The 18576-nt window shown below is 40.7% G+C and overlaps 1 protein-coding gene across 5 annotated transcripts in view; it reads right to left on the bottom strand.

Annotated features, from left to right (window-relative positions):
• The window catches only part of RALGAPB (Ral GTPase activating protein non-catalytic subunit beta), a 64752-nt gene that overhangs the window by 27872 nt on the left and 18304 nt on the right, over positions 1 to 18576 (bottom strand). The window contains exons 7-17 of one of the 5 annotated variants that reach the window (XM_036395910.1): positions 18339 to 18517; positions 15892 to 16040; positions 15567 to 15783; positions 10635 to 10670; positions 8684 to 8885; positions 7127 to 7294; positions 6257 to 6371; positions 5876 to 6023; positions 3301 to 3365; positions 3006 to 3138; positions 909 to 1042 (exon numbers count right to left, since the gene is read on the bottom strand). In XM_036395910.1, coding sequence (XP_036251803.1) covers positions 909 to 1042; positions 3006 to 3138; positions 3301 to 3365; positions 5876 to 6023; positions 6257 to 6371; positions 7127 to 7294; positions 8684 to 8885; positions 10635 to 10670; positions 15567 to 15783; positions 15892 to 16040; positions 18339 to 18517 — 1546 coding nt within the window. The remainder of the gene's footprint in view (positions 1 to 908; positions 1043 to 3005; positions 3139 to 3300; positions 3366 to 5875; positions 6024 to 6256; positions 6372 to 7126; positions 7295 to 8683; positions 8886 to 10634; positions 10671 to 15566; positions 15784 to 15891; positions 16041 to 18338; positions 18518 to 18576) is intronic. The other 4 variants (XM_036395911.1, XM_036395912.1, XM_036395914.1 and 1 more) reach the window with 4 other exon arrangements.

Below are 18576 nucleotides of genomic sequence, written 5' to 3'. Positions count from 1 at the left end.
TTTCTAAGCCCCACTAATAGCTGCTGAACAGACACAAGACAGGGGAACAGCCCCTACCTGAGAAAGGCTTTGAGACCTGTCACCTCCAAAGACACATGCAGAACAAGTCCCCACAGTAGTTCAGTAGGAGGAAGTGATCTATTTTTTCCCACTTTGTTGTAAAGGGGAAATGTATTCCAGGGCAAGAATTACTTCAGTTGCATGAGAATTATACATAGACTACAGTATTTAACATTAACCTGGGAATACATTTGAAAAGATAATATATTTCCACATTCCCATAATCCTGGAAGAAAAAAAACCAAGACGACCCTGGCTTAACCACACAAGCTGCAGAAAGCCCTGGTTCTGTATGGTGCTCTATAAGATCCAATAATACACATTAATTCATTTCAGAACACTTTCAAATACATTCTTCAGCTCATGCTACTGCAGCAGTGAATAAACACCCAGTCCAATATGGCTCAGTGCTGACTTAATGCTCTAAAAACTGCCTGAGACACACATTAAAAGAGATCTGTTGAGTTCCTGAGGGATTATGACAGGAAATGCTGAATTGTCACACCAGGTTATAATGGCTGCTCTAAGTACACTTCCTATTAGCAATAGACTACATTTTATCCAGCTCTAAAAACTATTTCCAAGATGAGAGGGAAGAGGAAAAATGGAACAACACAAGTTTCAGCTAAAAAGCATTCCCAGGCCACATGTCCTTTGAACCACAGTGTGTTTATACTGGGAGAAAATTACCTGCAACGGCAGTACTGTTTCCTTTTAATTTCCAAACAGAAGAGTTGCTAACAAACTCAGCCACAGAATCTGTTTTGTGCCATGACTTTCACCCAAGGCAGCAGGACCACAACCACCCTATGAGAAGGGGCCAGAGCACACCAAGCTGCATGTCTCACCTTTGCCAGTCCAGAGAGCAGCTCCAGGGCAGCCAGAGAGATACTCATGTCCTGCCTCCACTGGGAGTTGAGCCTTTGGGTTACCAGGTGAATGCTGCGGATCAGCAATCCAGCAGCTGTATCTGTATGAAGAGCTAGGATATAACCCCAAAACCACACACCACAGGGAGGGAAAATAACTAAGCATTAGTGACAAAAAGCAAAGCACAGGCACAAGGCAAAGCAGACACAATACAGACATAAAATAAACCCTAACCATCTTGAAACTGGTTGATGCCTTTTGCACAGGCTAACTTCCTCACATATTCTCCAGGCATTATACAAAGCCATTCAGACCAGCTAGCTAAATTTAAATTTTTTAAAGACATTTTGAATAATCCCAGAGCTCTGCTGCTTTTCAGCAGCAGAACAGCCAGCTTCAGGCTTTGCTATTGTACTTAAATTGTCTGTCATGTTATGTCTTTTAGTCTCTGGAAAATACATGCTTTGGTAATGTATATTAAACATCAGTAGTTGTACTGAGGAAGTAAGGAGAACATGTATTTCAGATATCTGTGTCAGAAGTTAACCATTCTATCCACACCTAATGTTTATCAAAAGCTGCACTAGTTCAATAGACACAGATAATGAAAGAATTAGTGCTAGAGAAACAATTCTTTTTAACCTTCTGTTTTCTTGAACTTTTAACTGAAAATTAAAAATGGAAAACGTTTTAAGTATCAGTTGCTCTCATTTCAAAATGCTATGAAACATTAATACTATCCGTATTTGTTAAAACTGAAGTATGGAAATTAATGTCAGAAATAAAAAAATGGTCAATGACTAGTTATAAAGAGACATGAGATCTATGACAGATAATGCATATGCTTCCCAAAATTTAAATTATCTTATTTAACACTCAAGAACTATGTCCAACGTCATAGCAGGAGCAGATTCAAGAGTTTACTATGGCTAAACAGTAACAACAGACCATCATGTTTTCAGTTTTCTCTTGTTTGAAGCATCTAGTGGAAACACTAATTTTTTTCATAAGCTCATAACAACCTTCGGGGCACAGGAAATTTTAAAAATCCAATAAAATGAATACACTACAAAAATATATTTCAAGTTATGTCATGGTATGAGACTGTAATTCCAATATTTAGAAGATTTTTAAAATCTTACAAATGGGTATTTTTACAAGCACTCATCAATGAAAACCCACATAAAATAAACAAACAATTCAAATGGTGTGCAGAAAACTAGCACTTTGATAATTTCAAACAAGCAAATCCTTGGGAAAAGGGAAAGCACCAACATGTTTACATCAATCCCTACAATATCCTGAAGCCTTTCCTGATAATCTCCTTCCTCTGGCTATTTACCGAACTAGATAAAAAAACCACCACCAAACATTTTTGGTTGGTGATGATAGAACTGTCACTTTAGGCTACATATTATAATAAAGGTGATTTGTTCTCACATTTAATTGGCCAACATTAAACTCAAGACTAAAGGAGCAAATGAAATTTCAGGATCTTGACAGTCAGCCAGCTTACCACACACAGATTTAGAACATGGATTTTACTACAAAGAGTCAAAAATGGACAGTACAAGACATAGCAAACTAAAGTTAATTACTAAATTCTATTGTTACAGTGTATGACATATCACAAGCCTCCTGCTTACTTGGTCTATAAAGGTCAGAGTTCCTGGAATATTCTTAAAATGTGGTTTAAGAAAAGGTGCTGCAGAGGTCAGGTGAGTATTTGGAATGCTACGAAAACTAATGAAGTGATTAATTCAAACTTGATGTACATATATCTTATTCTTGTTGACAGAATTTAGGTATCCTGAAAACCTAAGTTAAAGTTTGCAAACACCTTTTTCATAAGTTTTTACATTCTGATTTTGAAAATGTTTATAGAGTCCTTCAGTAGGATTAAAACAACCACTGGAAGGGCACATGTGAATGCAGACTTGCAGCACACAGCTGGGCTATCCCCCTGGCTCCAAACACCTGGGCACATTAATCCTTTAGCCAGAGCTGCTACAGAAAAACCCAGAAAACACCAAGCTGGTATACCGTGCCAGGATTTTCCAAAGAGCTCTCCTTACCATAATCCCTCAGGAGGGCCTGTGCTGGCCGCTCACTGTCAGGTGTTGTGGGCTCTGTGCTGCCACCGCTTGCAGTGCTAATGCCACTGTTCGTGCGACTGTGGCTTTTGAAGAGGTTGTTTTCACCACCATTCTGCAGAATGAAAGGCAGTTTAGAGAGATGAGAAAATTCCTGAGTTCCCCATGTTCTCACATGCAAAAGACCAAACCTCAAGATGCTACCTGAGCCCCTTCCAGTAACAAGTGAGGAATGCATTCTTTCTGAAGAACTAACTTCATAAACAAAAATACTCACTGTTTCCATCTGACAGCCAATGGCTTCTAGCAGTGCTGAATCCTGAACAATATTTAACATTGCACCTGCAGAATCAGATAGAAGAAGGTAACTATGGACTACAGAAGAATGCATTACTAAAAGTCACCAAGCAGCACAGAAGGTCTAACGTAGAGGTTTGCAGTCCTGTCTTATAAAATCTCTTATTAAAACACAGGACTTGCTTTGAGCTCAGCCATTTGAAGCAGATGAAATTTGAGACAGAGAGTAGTTTCAGCTATGTTAAAAATGCCTTGAACAGAATCTAAAAAAGACTGAGAGGGGATCTCGTCATTACACATCAATATCTCAAGGTGGGTGTCCAGAGGATAGTGCCAGACTCTGTTTAGTGGTACCCAGCAACAGGACAAGGAGTAATGCACAAACTAAAATACAAGAAGTTCTATCTCGACATGAGGAAAATGTTCCATCCATGGAGGGTGGCAAAGCACTGGAAGAGGCTGCCCAGGGAGGTCATGGAGTCTCCCTCTCTGAGGACATTCAAAACCCACCCAGACAGGTTCTTGTGTCACCCACTCCTGCTGACTCTGCCTTGGCAGAAAGTTAGACTGAATGATATCCAGAGCTCTCCTCCAGCCCCAACTGTTCTGTGATAGGTCCGTCAAATTCCTCAGTTTGGAAGGATTTTGGCTTCACAGAAGGGCTGGAGTGGTTCCTTGTCTCACATCAGACTGTGCTCATTTAAAAACTCAGGTTACCTGCTTGGAAGCATCACCTCCAGATAATGAGGGAAGCAATAAGGACATGGACCTGAAACTGGCTGACACTGGCACATTTGGTGGCTTCAGTTTAAATTTTCTGCCTCCTTCCCTTGTCTCATCCATCAATGAACATTTAGGAAAACACAACTTACTCTATGAAGGGAAATGACAGGACAAGGGGGAATGTTTTCACATAGAGAGGGCAAGGTGAAGTGGGATGGTGGCAAGAAATTCTTTCCTGTGTGGGTGGGAAGGCCCTGACACAGGCTGCCCAGAGAAGCTGTGGCTGCCCCATCCCTGGAATGGTCCAAGGCCAGGCTGAACAGGGCTTGGAGCAACCTGGGCTAGTGGAAGGTGTCCCTTCCCAGGGAATGGGCATGGAATGCATGGTGGAACGACATGAGCTTTAAGGATTTTTTCCCAACCCAAATCACTCTGTGATTCTATGAAATGCACCACTTGCTGCCAAACATTTATTGGCAGATGGAAACAAACCCTGCTTTTTTGAGAAGCTGGTGGCACATGTGAGAATTTCTGGCTAAAGTGGAGATTCATGAATCCCCTCCAGCTAAATCCAGCAGGAAATAACTTCACATATGGAAAAAGGAGCTTAAGAGGAGGATTACAGGGCAGGTGAACTGGCAGGGACTAGCATGGGAATAATAATTCCCAGGAGAAAAGCCATTCCACGTAGAGCAGCTATCCAGCCGGCTGCAGACCAACTCAGTGTGGAGGGGCATAGGACCACAGGGGTGGGATTTAACAAAGCATCACCCTGAGGTGTCAGACATAGTAGTGGAGGTGGGACAACCTCAGGGGCACCAATGCTCTGAGAGTCTCACTTGGCAACCACAGATATTCTCACCCCTTCACAAGCACTGGGTGCAAATTATTCTTTCAAATTATTCTCCTCTAGTCTTCTGCAAGAAAAGAAACTGCTTAAACTATTGCAAGATAACCTTCCAAAAGTCTTTGCAGACTTGGATTTGTTTCCTTTCCTTTAGCTATGCATCATTTTCTTGCTCTCCCCTGTTAAGCAGGTAAACTATCCGCCTCCCAGAACAAGGCAGACACTCCTCTCACACCACAAGACTGTTGCCTTTTCAAACAGACAAAAGGAAAGTTGTAAGGACAAGAACACCATCATGTTGAAAAAACCACTTCTAAAAAGAGAAGAATAAGGGGGGACAAGTAAGAATAATAGGCATGTACATTTGTACTTATCTGAAAACATACTTAACTTGACAGATTATGCACTATCCAAGTTTTCATCTTCTGCTTCCTTTCTGAGTATTCAGCATAACGTTAATCCACTCACTACTTTGAAGAACAGTGTGCTAAACTGTGCATAGTGCAGCTCCACACTCTATTCCAAAACTTTTGGATTTTGTCTGAGGATTTACACATCACTAAAAAAATGTCATCTGTATTTTGCCAATGCTGGATGACCAGTCACCAATACGTCAATATGTTTCTTAGGCTTAACCATGCCAAAACCAAAGATTTTCTCTGAAATCCATTAATCAGGAATCCTTCCTAAAATTATGACTTTTTACCTACTTGCATTTCCAGTTATGACTGACTTTCTGCACTAGAATGTGATTCACTCTTGCTTCTACTTTTCAAGTACTACTCCACATAAAAAGGGAAAGATTAACAAAAATGAGAGGCTTTTTAAGATGTTTTCATAGTATGAGGGAGATTACACATATGACAACCTGCCAGGAATTTAAACCTTCTTCTTGCAAAGCATCACTAATAACCCATATTATCCCAGGACAGATTAAGACAGACATTTCTATAATACAGTTAATAAATTAAAAAGCTGAAATAACCTAGTATCATTTGAGTGTTGTTGGGATCAGTTTCCGTTTGCAAAGCTCCTATAAGGATATTCACAAGCCTCAGCTTCAAGGACAGGAATGTTACTGGTTTATCATATGCTGAGCTTTCATCATTGCTGAATTTCCCTTCCAGGACAACCTGAAGAAAAAATATACTTATTTCAGTATCAATTAAAGATCATGTCAGCAGGGTTTCAAAAGCCAATGTTCACAGCACACATTGCTACTGACAAAATGTAATATGGTCTTACCGTTTCACGTTCAGTGGAAGACTTCCAGTGCTAAAGAAAACACTCAATACAACCCACAACCCATTCAAATCCCACTCCCAGGGAAAGAAAATGGAACACAAAACAGTGATAAATGTCCTACCTCAGACTTTATTGTTCCAAAATGATGAGGGAGAGGCAACAGAGACAGCAAGATGTTAATAGAAGCTCTTCTTAGCTCTGTGGGGTTTACATAGATTTTAAACTTTGAGAGTTCCCTGCAAATCAAAGCATCAGACAGTTAACCAACTTTTCACAAGAATCTGGAGCCGAATGCAACTAAGTTAATATCAAATATACACCCACCCAATGGTCTTAAGTAATTTGCAGTATGCAATGTAGCTGTTTCTTTCTAAGACCTATCCAAAAGATGCCGCAGGTCAGATTTAAGCCCAGGAGATAAAGAATGCTTTTTGTCTAAATGCCTAACATCAAAATGAAACATGGTACCAAGACATAACACATACATTGAAGAAGACATGCAGAGACTACTATTAAGTGCCTAACTTAGCAAAACATTCAGAAATCTATAAAGCTCTGATAAGAACCTACTCCAACTTCAGCAGTCTAAATTATCAACTTTTCCATTTAATGATGCATAAGATTACTTACTTATTGAGTACATTGCAACAACAGCCACTAATGAATATCTTGTGAAAGTTTACTTTAAAATCAATAGGCTTTCAATATATTTTTGACATATTTCAATATATTTTCCTATTCTTAAAGGCACTGCTTTGCATCAAAGAATATGCAGCTAACAACTCATATATTTAATTTAAAATAAGTACTGTTATTGCATTAAAGAAAACTGAACATTTGAGCTCACACAGTGCTACTATTATTACCATTGAATACACACACACTGTGGGCCCTACATCGCAGAATTCCTTTGGTGAAATTATGCAGGAATGACAAAAGACAAATACCTCTCAACATCTCTGATAATGTTTATATGGAAATGGCAATTTACCTGTCAGGTAAAATAGTCTCCAGAGCCGAAATGAAGTAGGGAACCACAACATCAATGCCTTTCAGGTCACAGCAGAACAGAGGAGGGGAGTTTAGAATAACACTGGCAAGAACCGGGTGGCAAACGAAATCTGCTATCTGCAAACCCTGAATTAAAAGCATGTAAAATCTGACAAAGAAAGATAAGATTTAATTATTTGCACATAAAATCATCAGAATCCCACATGATTCTGCAGCCACTATTTGATCTTGTCTATATAAAACAGAGTAAGTTTCAAAAACAGACCTAGGAAACGCTCATATAAATCTTCCCTATGTTACTTAAGCACAGGCAAGCACCCCTGACCAGCTTAATAAACCCTCACAAATGACAGGTACTTCATATGAAAAGCTAATGCAGCACAGTTTTACTGAAATCTTTGACTTGTTGCAACACCCAGACTGGGAGCTGTGTAAGCACAACCAGCTGGTTACTAAGAGTGGATCACCTGCTCTCCACTACTCCCTTCCCATGTAATGGTGGGAGCAAGACCTTGATTTTAGCTCCCCAATACAAGAAAAATACTGTGAAACCTTGGGGGAGGCAGTGGACAGAACAATGGACAGAATGTCAGGACAAGACACACTGATCAGCAATTTGGAAAACAAGACTAATCTTAACCATCACAACCACTTCAAATGAAAAAGCAAGGACAGAAACCCAGCTACCCAGTTAGCTTCTTTTGCGGGTTCTTGTTAGAGAACATGTATGCCCTCTTAATTGTTTCAAAGGTCTTGCAGACATAGAGGAATCCCACTGACTGGCCAAGAGAAATATGAACTATCTATACAAAAAATACTACAACATCCAAGAAATAAAATTGTTCAGTCTTCTGGGAAGTTTTAATGCCATCTGGGCCAAATGTACTTGAAGAGTTTGAGAGAATCATTATTTAAAACTGATTCTCTGCCTCTAGCATTTGCTATTTTACATAACAAAAAATTGTGAAAAAGCTATACTATTACAGGCAATACTGCTTCATTTTCTCAGAAATAAAACTGAACACAGAGGTAGTTCAAACACAACTGTTTCAAATAATGGGATATCACTGTATTTCAATACTCAGAGGGTGAAAAAAAAAGCAACTACAAAAAACCAAACCCAGTGATGTGGTATTTGACAACACAAGAACCTTTACGGTCTAATAAAGTGTACAAAGTCTTATGCCCGCACACTTATTTTTTCCATCTGAACAATAATCAGTGACAAACTCAACAAAAATAAAAATACAGGAGTCAAGAAAGTGCCAAAGAAAATGTTCCTTCCAGCTTGAAACACTTTAAGGTACTGTCCTTCAACTGAAACTTGAAGAAAACCCAGTGAAAAGCAGCATCATGAAAATGTGAGAAGAAAACAGTGCTGGGCTTAGCCAGGAATCCCACCTCCAGCCTCTGTAAGCCAGCTAGATGTTTTTAAACTGGCAACACAAGATTCAGACAGCAAGTGAATGCTATTCACTGGGAATTAGTCTGCATCATAAAGTTACACCAATAAAGGAACTGGAAGATAGGTTAGTACCGGGATAGGTAAGCTGGTAATATTTCCTCCCCAGTCTTCTTGCTACAAAATATCCTACACAGTGTCCCGCATGCCTCTGCCCTTCCTGCTTCATAGTTGTCTGGGAATTCACTTGCATCAAACATGGGGTTGGAAGCCATAGTGTCAGTGGACATTTGGGATCCTTTCCGGCGGAACTCCACACTAGCCTGCGTTGCTATAGCTGGGAAGAGAAAAAACAGCGTTTCACTGTGCATGATAATGTACAGAATAGGCTCATGGGATCCTGGACACAAAGATCAAGTCCAATTTAGTAGTTAATATGAAGCTATTAGTTCACTGCATTTGAGCCAGTGCCTCTGTTTAGGAAATATTTGTGGGTGTACCTAGCTTGTTTACTTCATAAGGATGACAACAACTGACCTTCATATCCTAGAGACTGTCTCAACTTTTTGCTGGGAGGAGAGCACTTATATCCAATACTAGTTTCCTATCCTCTCTCAAAGGGCAAGGATCTGCCTCACGTGGTTCTGGTCCCCACAAAAATGAAATGCCACCTTCCCTTGCTCTCTTAAAAAACAAAAAAAAAATTTCAGTGGTGCCATTACTATTAACCTCCAAGGAAGTGCCTCACTTCCAGCCGGCCAACTCATCGCATGCTGCCCTGAATACCTAGCAGCTTTCATCCAGTTTTGTGGTACAAACATACTTATTAAAAAATAATCAAAAAATTTTAACGCACCGTATGACAAAGAGAAGGTTGTGAAATCCCATTCTCCTAATTTGGTCCCTCTTCTCACATGATCACTAAAACTGTCAAATAAATAAGAGAGCCTCCACAGAGCAGCTACCATGGGCTGGGCCATCTCCTGCTCCCTTATCCTACAAGAAGCTCTATGACCCTCTCAGAGGGTCCTGACCTGGTTCTGCCCAGCTCTGTGCTCCCTCCCTGCAGGCCAGTTCTGCCAGTCCACATCACTCCAATCCATGTCTTTCTGGAGAGATTTCTGGTCTGCCTTTCACACATCAGCATTGTGTGGATACAAGACTACTTGCTCTGTTGCCTACATCCTGTCTTCCAGGATAGCTACCAAAACAAAATATATACTACACTCAATGTGATTTTTTTTTTCAATTGTTTTTCCTCTTCCTTGGACAGTTTTGCTCTAGGATTACTAACATACATCTTAAAGAGTGTGTTCTTGTTTTTAGCTAAGACTAGATGGTTTTCCAAAACTTTTATAAACTACAAAAGCAAACAGCAGACAACGTGTATTCCTGACATAATTACACCTATGTGTTTCTACCAGCAAAAGAGAACTTCTCCTGTCTCAGCTCTGGGACACTGGGGAACAGCAGGTTCACAGTCAGCTTTGCAAACAAAGGCATGTTAACACTTTAGCGGTTGGAATACCGATAATTTACAGATAGGGTGCTTTTTTGTTTTGTTTTAAAGGAAATGTCTTAATGACAAGTGCCTACTCCTAATTTTTTGTTCTCAAATTTATCATTTAACCTACGTTTACCTCATAAATTTTCATTGGCGTTAAGTAGAAAATAAGTACAAATCTTTATGCATCTTCCCATGAGCCGTTTTTTGTCCTAAATAAGCTATCCAGCAATATACTGTAGTTGGAAAAAAACACTACATGCACGATGCATACAAATCAAACACTAGGTCTGTAAAATAAGCTTGAAGTAAAAAAAACATGGTTAGTGCAAAGTCCTGAAATTCATGACATGATCACAGACTAAAGTACAGAAAAGATGGGTCTGATTCAGGCAGATTAATTTGCTTTTGCCAACAATCCTCCCCATTCAAAAACACACACAAAAAAAATTACTTGTCTTTTTCAAGTAAAAGTGCAAAAGCTACAAGAGACAATGAGAATGAATTTACAAATAAAATATGGGATTATGGAAAAAGAAAAGCATGACCGCAATTAAGGAAAAGCTACTGGTTCCTACTTACAAGATTTATAAGAAAGAAGAATTTGGATAAAAGATGCTGCAAGATAATAGAAATAAAATGGAAACAAATCAAAGGACAGCAGTAGTTATAAAATACTTTTAAGATGGTGAAATTGTAATATAAGTTAAGAAGCTTTTAGCTTTCTAAAAAATAGATTAAAAGCTTTATGATACAGCAAGCTTGTTAAACACATAGGAAATTGGCATACAGGTCCAAAATTATGGTTTTGAAAGTATCATGCAAAACAATGAACAAAAAGTTACAAAATACTACTAAAATTTAGAGCCGTTCATATCAACATACACCAGTTCTTTAACAGAAGGTATTAACCCTTCTCAGCTCACAGACTTGTCCCCATGCTGCAGTGCACTCCGAGCATACACCAGGCTATCCTAAGGCTCCTCTGAAATAGAGTATGTCTCTCAGAGGGAAAATTACTTACCTGCAATCTCCTCACAGCAGCACTCCTCCTTCCAAACCAGGAGCTCTCAACACTAGTACAACTCCTATTTCCCTAAGCCAAGTTGCTAACAACCTGAATACCTGAGCATGCCTCCCCTGACCACCAGCTTCATTAACAATCTTCCAAAGCAGAAACAAAAGGTAAACACTCCCAGAAACATTAACATCTCAAACAACGCCCAGAGAGAGTAAGAACTCCAGCAGCCAGGTACTACCCACCATCTGGGGAGAGCTACTTATTTGAACAGGTAGGGTCAGACCTATAACCAAGCCCCTCAGCAGCACTATGATCCCAGACAGGTCTGCTTAGAATTTTCTTCTAGAGCCCCAGAAACATTCTGTGGGACATTAATGACAGTAGGGCCAGAAGAGGTGAGGGTAATGATGCACCCCAAGGCTCTACAACTGCAAACAGCCCCAGGGCAACACCAGCAAGCCCTGAGGTGTGTCCTTCAGCTGCTCTAAAGTGCAGAGCTGACATCCTTTAGGTACAAGGATTGAGAATGAGCCCATCAGATGGGAAGATTCAGTTGCTGAAATGCTGGCACAAAGCGCTGGTGAGCCTCTCCCCACTCTCAGAGACTGAGGACAGTAGGTAGCAGTAGCATGCACCGTACAGTCAAGCTTGTCTGAAACACATCCTGCCACTGAACCTGCCCTGGCACAGATACGCACACCAAGCTGTCATTCTTGGGTTAAACTCATAGAGGCCCTGTAGCCAATTTCTTATGAAGGTGTTATTTATCATAGGGATCTATTTATCCCACACTATCAGCTACATAAATGCCACGCACCCATCTAATTTTAACAACTACACCAGCAGGACCCAGCTGCTTTCAAACCACCTAGGCATCTTTCAACCAGCCATTTTTACTCTCTCACCACAACACAGTGATGTTTATCAGCTGCCCACCAAAAAGCTTCACCATTAAAGTCTGTGTGCAGAAACTAAAACCTGATAAGGACACTCAAGACCCAAAAGCATCATGCCAATCATGGCAACACCATTGCTCTGCTTCAGAATCCAAACAATGACACAGGACTACCTTGAAGGACAGGGCTCAAAGAGCAAAGAGGACAACTGCTTTCCAGGTGATAAGCTCCACCAGCAGCAAACTGTATACAGATGACTTCCAGCTAATCTTGAGAGAGAACAATTCTCTCTTCCCAAAGACAGATAAAATCAGAACAATCACAAATGTGGAATACCTACAGTTTTCCAATCAAGAGTTGGTACAAGGCGTTCACCCATGAGATGACAAAAAACTGAAAATCCATGGAGCAGCAGTTAACCTGACAGAATCAGGAGAGGTGAGGCTGAAGGGGCCTCTGGAGATAGTCAGCTCTCCCCCACAAAGCAGGGCCAAGTACAGGAAGTTCAGTTACCCTTCTACACATCTAGACAGTTTTTTATCTCAAGACTTACAAAAAGCTTGACATTTTTTCCACCCATCATTTTTCATTATTTCCTTTCTGGAGGTTAAAGAGTTCCAGTGGGAAAATGTGAGATCCTGGGACAAGGGAAAAAGGAAGGGTAGAGGGGTAGTCATTCGCATCAGTCTTGATCAAGTACGCTTTATTTCCAAGAGCTCATCAAAAAGGTGTGCAGTAAGATGGGACAAGAACAATGTGTGTCAGTACGATTTGTTTAAAAGAACCAAACTAAATTCTGAACTAGAGCTTGAGACCACAGCTCATCCACAGGGCCCCTGGAAGGCACTGCACTGAGCTCATTAATCTCTCTGGTAATCACATCACAGGGATTCTCACTGAGACTGTGCCACACGACGGAAGAGGAGAGAGAAACACACACTAAAAAATGCAGTGTTCCAGAAGTGCCCCAAGGCACAGAGGTCTCTAAAGGACCAAGGAGCAAGTTGTATACTTTTGCAAAACAGTTCTCAGTCCTCCAGCCAGTAATGTAACAAAGAAGCCATATCAGTCAGCCAAAAGAGAAAGAATTCTTAACTGCATGGCATTGAAACAAAGTAAATATTAGAAGGGTTTAAAGCTGCTGAGTTCTTACATAGCTGCAGTTCCAGACTTAAAGAAAAATAGTGTGTGTGGGCCAGTGGAAGACAATACTACATGGCAAAGCTGATTTTAAGTGCAGACAATTCCCAATCAAAACATTTGAAGCGCCCATAAAAATAACAGTGCTTCTTGAAGCTAATGCTAAGAATATCAACAGCAGTGTCAGACATGGTAAAAATATTCCAGGTAGTAGTGGAATAGCCAAACTGTAGCTGTAAAGCATCAGATTTATTCTGGACATCTTTCCTAAGAATGGGGACTGTGGCAGATAACTGTCCCTTCTCTACTGGCCCTCCTCCTCCAAGCTGCATCTACATTGGGCAGCAGGAGGATGGGCACAATGTGCAGATCTGATTGTTACTGATGAGTCCCACTTCTGCGATGGGGGGGGCCTTAATACAGACCTCTCCTGGCCCACCTCATCAGCCAGCATAGCACCTCTTGCCTCATGCTCTTCAGGGAGGAAAAGATTTCACTTGGAGGCATCAGGCATCACAGGTCAGATTCCCAGAATAAAAAGTTTATGATGCGGATTTAAATCTTTTTCAAAAGACACTGATGCTTCAAGCAGAGACTCCAGGGGCCTGGCCCTTTACACATCTTACTCATTCTCCCACCTTAAGCAGAGGCTGAGCAAAATAATAAATCAGGCAATCAGAGTTTGGGGCCTCTCTACAGAGTTTCAGAAATAGGGGTCCACACTCAGTTCTCTCTCCTTCAGCCAGCTCATCTTGACACCACCGTGACCAGTGATCTTACCAGGCGGTAACAACACCCTGCAAGGGACGCAGACACTTCACTAAATTCCTGTAAGTTAATTCTGTCTTCCAAATTGCTAAAAAAGCGGAACATGACACAGCTAGGTTCCTAGGAGTCCACCAACATCATTGTGTCAGAACCACTGCTGCTAATACACAGCAGATCATGTGATGTGCAAAGACTGGTCTCACTACAGACAGCTTGGAAGAGCACAGAGGATGAACAGAATTAACTCCATTCCAAACAGCTGTCTCCAGTTTTCAGAAAGCCAGTAAATATCCCTGTAAGACTAATAACACAACAACTTTCTGATTGCTTTTAGGTGATTTAAGACATTGCATATATGAACAGAAGGCCTTGTAACCCCTTCAAGGAAATTAAGCCTTTGGATTACGGACAACTGTGTACTTCTGCCAGCATAACAACATTTCTGTTTAAAGCTGACACTTTTGCATAAGCACCATCTAAGCCGACATCCTTCCTTTACAGGTTAAGCATTTCATTAAAATCGCTCAAAAAACAGGTTATGTCAAATTTTAAATGATCTAATCAATCTGAAAAGCACTAAATGCAGTAATACATTAAATGCATCTGTAACTGAACACACCCTCAAAGGATGCCTTGCTCCCTCCTAAGCTCAGCTGTTTCCCCAGTCATGAATCATAGGCCTTTTACAGAGAGATTCTGAACTCCTATCACAGACACCCACAAAGAACACTTTCAAAAAATTATGTGCTACATACCTAAAAACACCTTTAGAAGATCCCAAATCCTAAGCGTTCACACAGGAATTTGACACAATAAACAAGGAAGATCACCAGTTTAACTGCTGCTGTCAAGTCACACTATACATCCAACTTGCTATAACAAATGGTTTTCTCCTCTTTTGTTTAGACCAGTGAGTTCCTGACAGATTAATTAACAGATCTCTCAGAAAAGTTAGCAGACATTCAAAATACACAAGGAACAGGAAAACTGCAGGGAGTGAGAAAGATTATTCTTTTCTGAATATTATCACCAAAAGTAAGATAAGAGCTAAAAAGCCTCTCTGAGCAGAGGACTAATTCTGATATGATATCTCAAAACATCTAACCTCTGCAGCTGAGCAAAGCACAGGAGACAAAATAAGTTTGGCAGTTAAGGGTTGAAGACAACGAAGATATGAAGTCATTAAGGGAAGCACACAGCAATCATAACTGATAGGCAGCAAGTTCACTAGCTATTTTAAGGACTTCTGTTTCCATAACACTCTACAAAACCAAGAAGTACCACTTTGTGCACTATGTGGAGCCATGTCGGACAATTTTTCAAATATTAAAGAGTTGATATAAAGAATTTTTATTAATCATAGATAATCAAGCAGATTTAAAACTAAGAAGTGGACTCCTACCATATTATTTCCTTTGCTCAACAGCATTTTCCCCAATATCATAATTGGAAGTGCCATGCTTGTTAGAGCAAAGGAGTATTTCATAGTAAAAAGTGGACTTTTTTTAAACTTTGAAATCTCCAAACAGCTGCTTAGCTAATAGCAGATGCTGGCTCAGCTCAAGGGATTAATTACAACAGAGCACTTCAGATTTTACTTTTTTTGGATTATGCATGTGTTAATCTTGAAGGTAGGAAATATCAAGAAAACAAGGAAAAAAGTGTACATATATTTTTTGTAATATTTACCAGTCATGCTGCTGTCTCTGTTTATTCCATTATGAAGTTTACAGTGAACAAATGCTGCATCAAACAACCATGATCCAAAGAGGTTCAAGATGCTGTTAACCTTTGGCCTGCGAGGAGCTGGCAGTGGCCGAGGCTCAGAGCTTGTCTGGTTTGGGCTAGAGAGTGGAGAAGTAGAAGAGGGTTGGTGCTGCACTTTTGAAGCATGTGCAGTAGTTACCTGTTTGAACAGAAGAACAGATTAGCTCCTAGAATCAAGGAAATTAGTTCTGCTAACTGAAGAAATAATCCAAAGGGTCAGCTACTCCAACAGAGTATGAAATCTTACAGTGCTGGTTTTCATGGTCACTTTGTTCACAGTCACTGCCCGATGCCGCCGGTTGTGGGGTGGAGTGGTGTTGGTAGCAGTGCTCTGGGGCATGCTCAGCCTGTTCACTGGCGTGGGTGGTGCGCTGTCTGACCGGGGTCGGGAAATGCCTGCAAGGCCAGGAATAAAGCAGGCTTTCAGCAAGAATTCCATGGGCTCACAGAGAGCAGGCCTTTAGTAGGCATAGGAGCCTTTGGTCAATAGCCATGTCTCCCATGTTCCCCAAAACGGCAGTAGCAACAAAAACACCTCTCCCTATTTTACTAATAGCAGAAATAAATGCATAAGCAAATGGAAACAGTAATTACATCAGATAAGCAATTGATTAAAAAACACCAATGGACTCCACACCTTAAGGTTGTGGGAAATGGCAGATGGGAAGAATCAGACTAGAAGCAGGCAGAGGGAAAGGAGCAAGGTTCATTTGCCAAAGACAATTTCACAGCTCACTTCTGCCAAAATTCAGGTGCCTCTCACCTTTGCCTTTCTTTCCCAATCATAACTCCCACACCCTTCTAAGACGTCTGGCCCTTAAAGCCACCTTCGCTCACTAAATTAAGATGAAACCCATCCACCACACTGCTTTCTGCTCGGTGTGAGCTGGATTGGCTGCTGAACAGTGAAATACAAAGGCAGTACACAAGACAGAGTAAGAAAGCACAGCAAACTATAATTTTTCTGGCAGCAGCAGGACATGAGACCAGTTTTTAATCCAGCTTCAGGGAAATTCATGGTGTACAGAGCTCTTCCCCATCATAATCAGAAGCAACTCAACATCTGCAAAACTTGAAGTGACAAACACCATTTTTGCCCATTTTAATGAATTCCAACAACCTTGTGCCCCGTTTGAAAAATGAAGTGGGGAACCACAGTGTGCTTGGGAATTTGACACAGCTATTTTTCGACCCTGTTAATTAAAGCACCCAAGTACTTTTCATAACACGTTACAGAACAATTTGCTCCTGCAAAATCATCAGTGTTACAGCCCAGGCAGAGTATGCACTATGAAACCTATTGTTTTGGTACATTTGGCTGGAAAAGAGGACGTACTATTTTGCCAAACACATCATGTAGGTACCAGGGAGAGCAAGATAAAACCCAATGTTTTAGCACTTGTGACAGAATGTAATGAGCTCTCCCATCAGCCTTCACTGAAGATCTTTCTGCAGCTCTCAAGTCTGCCTGAGCACACTCTCCCAATCCATACCTACAGCCTGAATTAAATTTTTTTAAAGAAATCTCCTGTGCTCCAATGCATTGTAGTCTCCATCTCTGCACTCCAGATAGGCTATTATCACTCTGGGTGCTTCATCTTGCTACAAGATCTTCAGAAGTCTTAAGTGTCTGATTCATAAAACCACAGAATAGTTTGGGTACAAAGACCCTCCATTCCATCCCCAGGCACAGGCAGGGACACCTCCACTAGACCACGTTCTTCTGAGTCCAGTCCAGCCTGACCTTGGACACTTCCAGGAATCCAGGGGCAGCCACAGCTCCTCTGGGCAACCTGTGCAAGGGCCTTATGAACCCTCATAGGGAAGAATTTCTTCCCAACATCCAGTCTAAACCTGCGCTCTGTGCCCCTAGAGCCTGCTCTTCTCCAAGCTGACGGTCTCGTTCCACCAGCAGGTTTTTTATTATACCGTTTATATATCTGCTCTAGTCTCCTGCAATCTCTCATCAGCTCAAACTTATGGCAGATGACATTTGTTTGCACACATTTAAGCAGAAAAGCAGGGGGAAAAAGCAGCTCTTCCAAGTTTACAATAGCATGTATTCCCTGAAGAACTTTCAGTAAGTCTGAAGCATACTAAGTATAATGCTTTAAATTTCAGGTACTCCATACTGTTACTTAAAACTGACCAGCTAGAGCTACTCAGTTACCAGCAGACACAAAGAAATACATCTTTTCTACTCAGCAGTAGTAGTAAGCCACTAACCGTAAACTAAGGGGAACTTTTAAAGATCTGAAGATGACAGTCCCAATTCAACACCTTATAAAACAGGCACACAGCAGTTGCCACAAAGATTAGAAACTGCCTATCAGTGGTGAGTGCTCAAGCAAGTGTAAGTGCTAGAGCATAGCACTTGCACTGCTGATTAGATGGAAAGAGAAAAGAAGCCTTGTTTGGGAAAGAGATCCCTGGTTTTGTTTTATTTTATATTTCTGATTTATTTGTTTTGCATTTGAAACTAAGGCTATCTACAACTTCATGCATTCAAATGTTACTGTTGTGCATAGAGATTTTTTTAGAGGTGATCTCAAGTCTCCTCCTCATCAATTCCAGGATATACTTGCAAAAGATTAATTGTTATTCATGTATTTACAGAGAAAACAGATTTAAAGATAGTAAACTAATTATTAAATTAATATTTCTAGATATCCATGGGCAAGACAAAAGCATTACCTAGGAATGCATCCACTAAACAGCTGATTCCACGCATGGCACGAAAGAATATTTGAGGCAGATGTTTAAGGCAGGGGTACTGATTCAGTTCTTGAGTCATCCCACTCACATTCAGAAACTGCTCCTGAAATCTGGGGGTAGAGCTAATAATGGCTGGGTTACTCAAATCCACAGGATTACTGGACAGAAAAAGAGCAAAATATATGTTAGTCGGTTTAAGAACAGCTGTTAAGATTTA

This window comes from Molothrus ater, chromosome 17 (genome assembly GCF_012460135.2).
Source record: "Molothrus ater isolate BHLD 08-10-18 breed brown headed cowbird chromosome 17, BPBGC_Mater_1.1, whole genome shotgun sequence".
Lineage (NCBI taxonomy): Eukaryota > Metazoa > Chordata > Aves > Passeriformes > Icteridae > Molothrus > Molothrus ater.
Note: the sequence above shows the minus strand (reverse complement) of the source record. Positions and strands in the feature narration are given on the sequence as shown.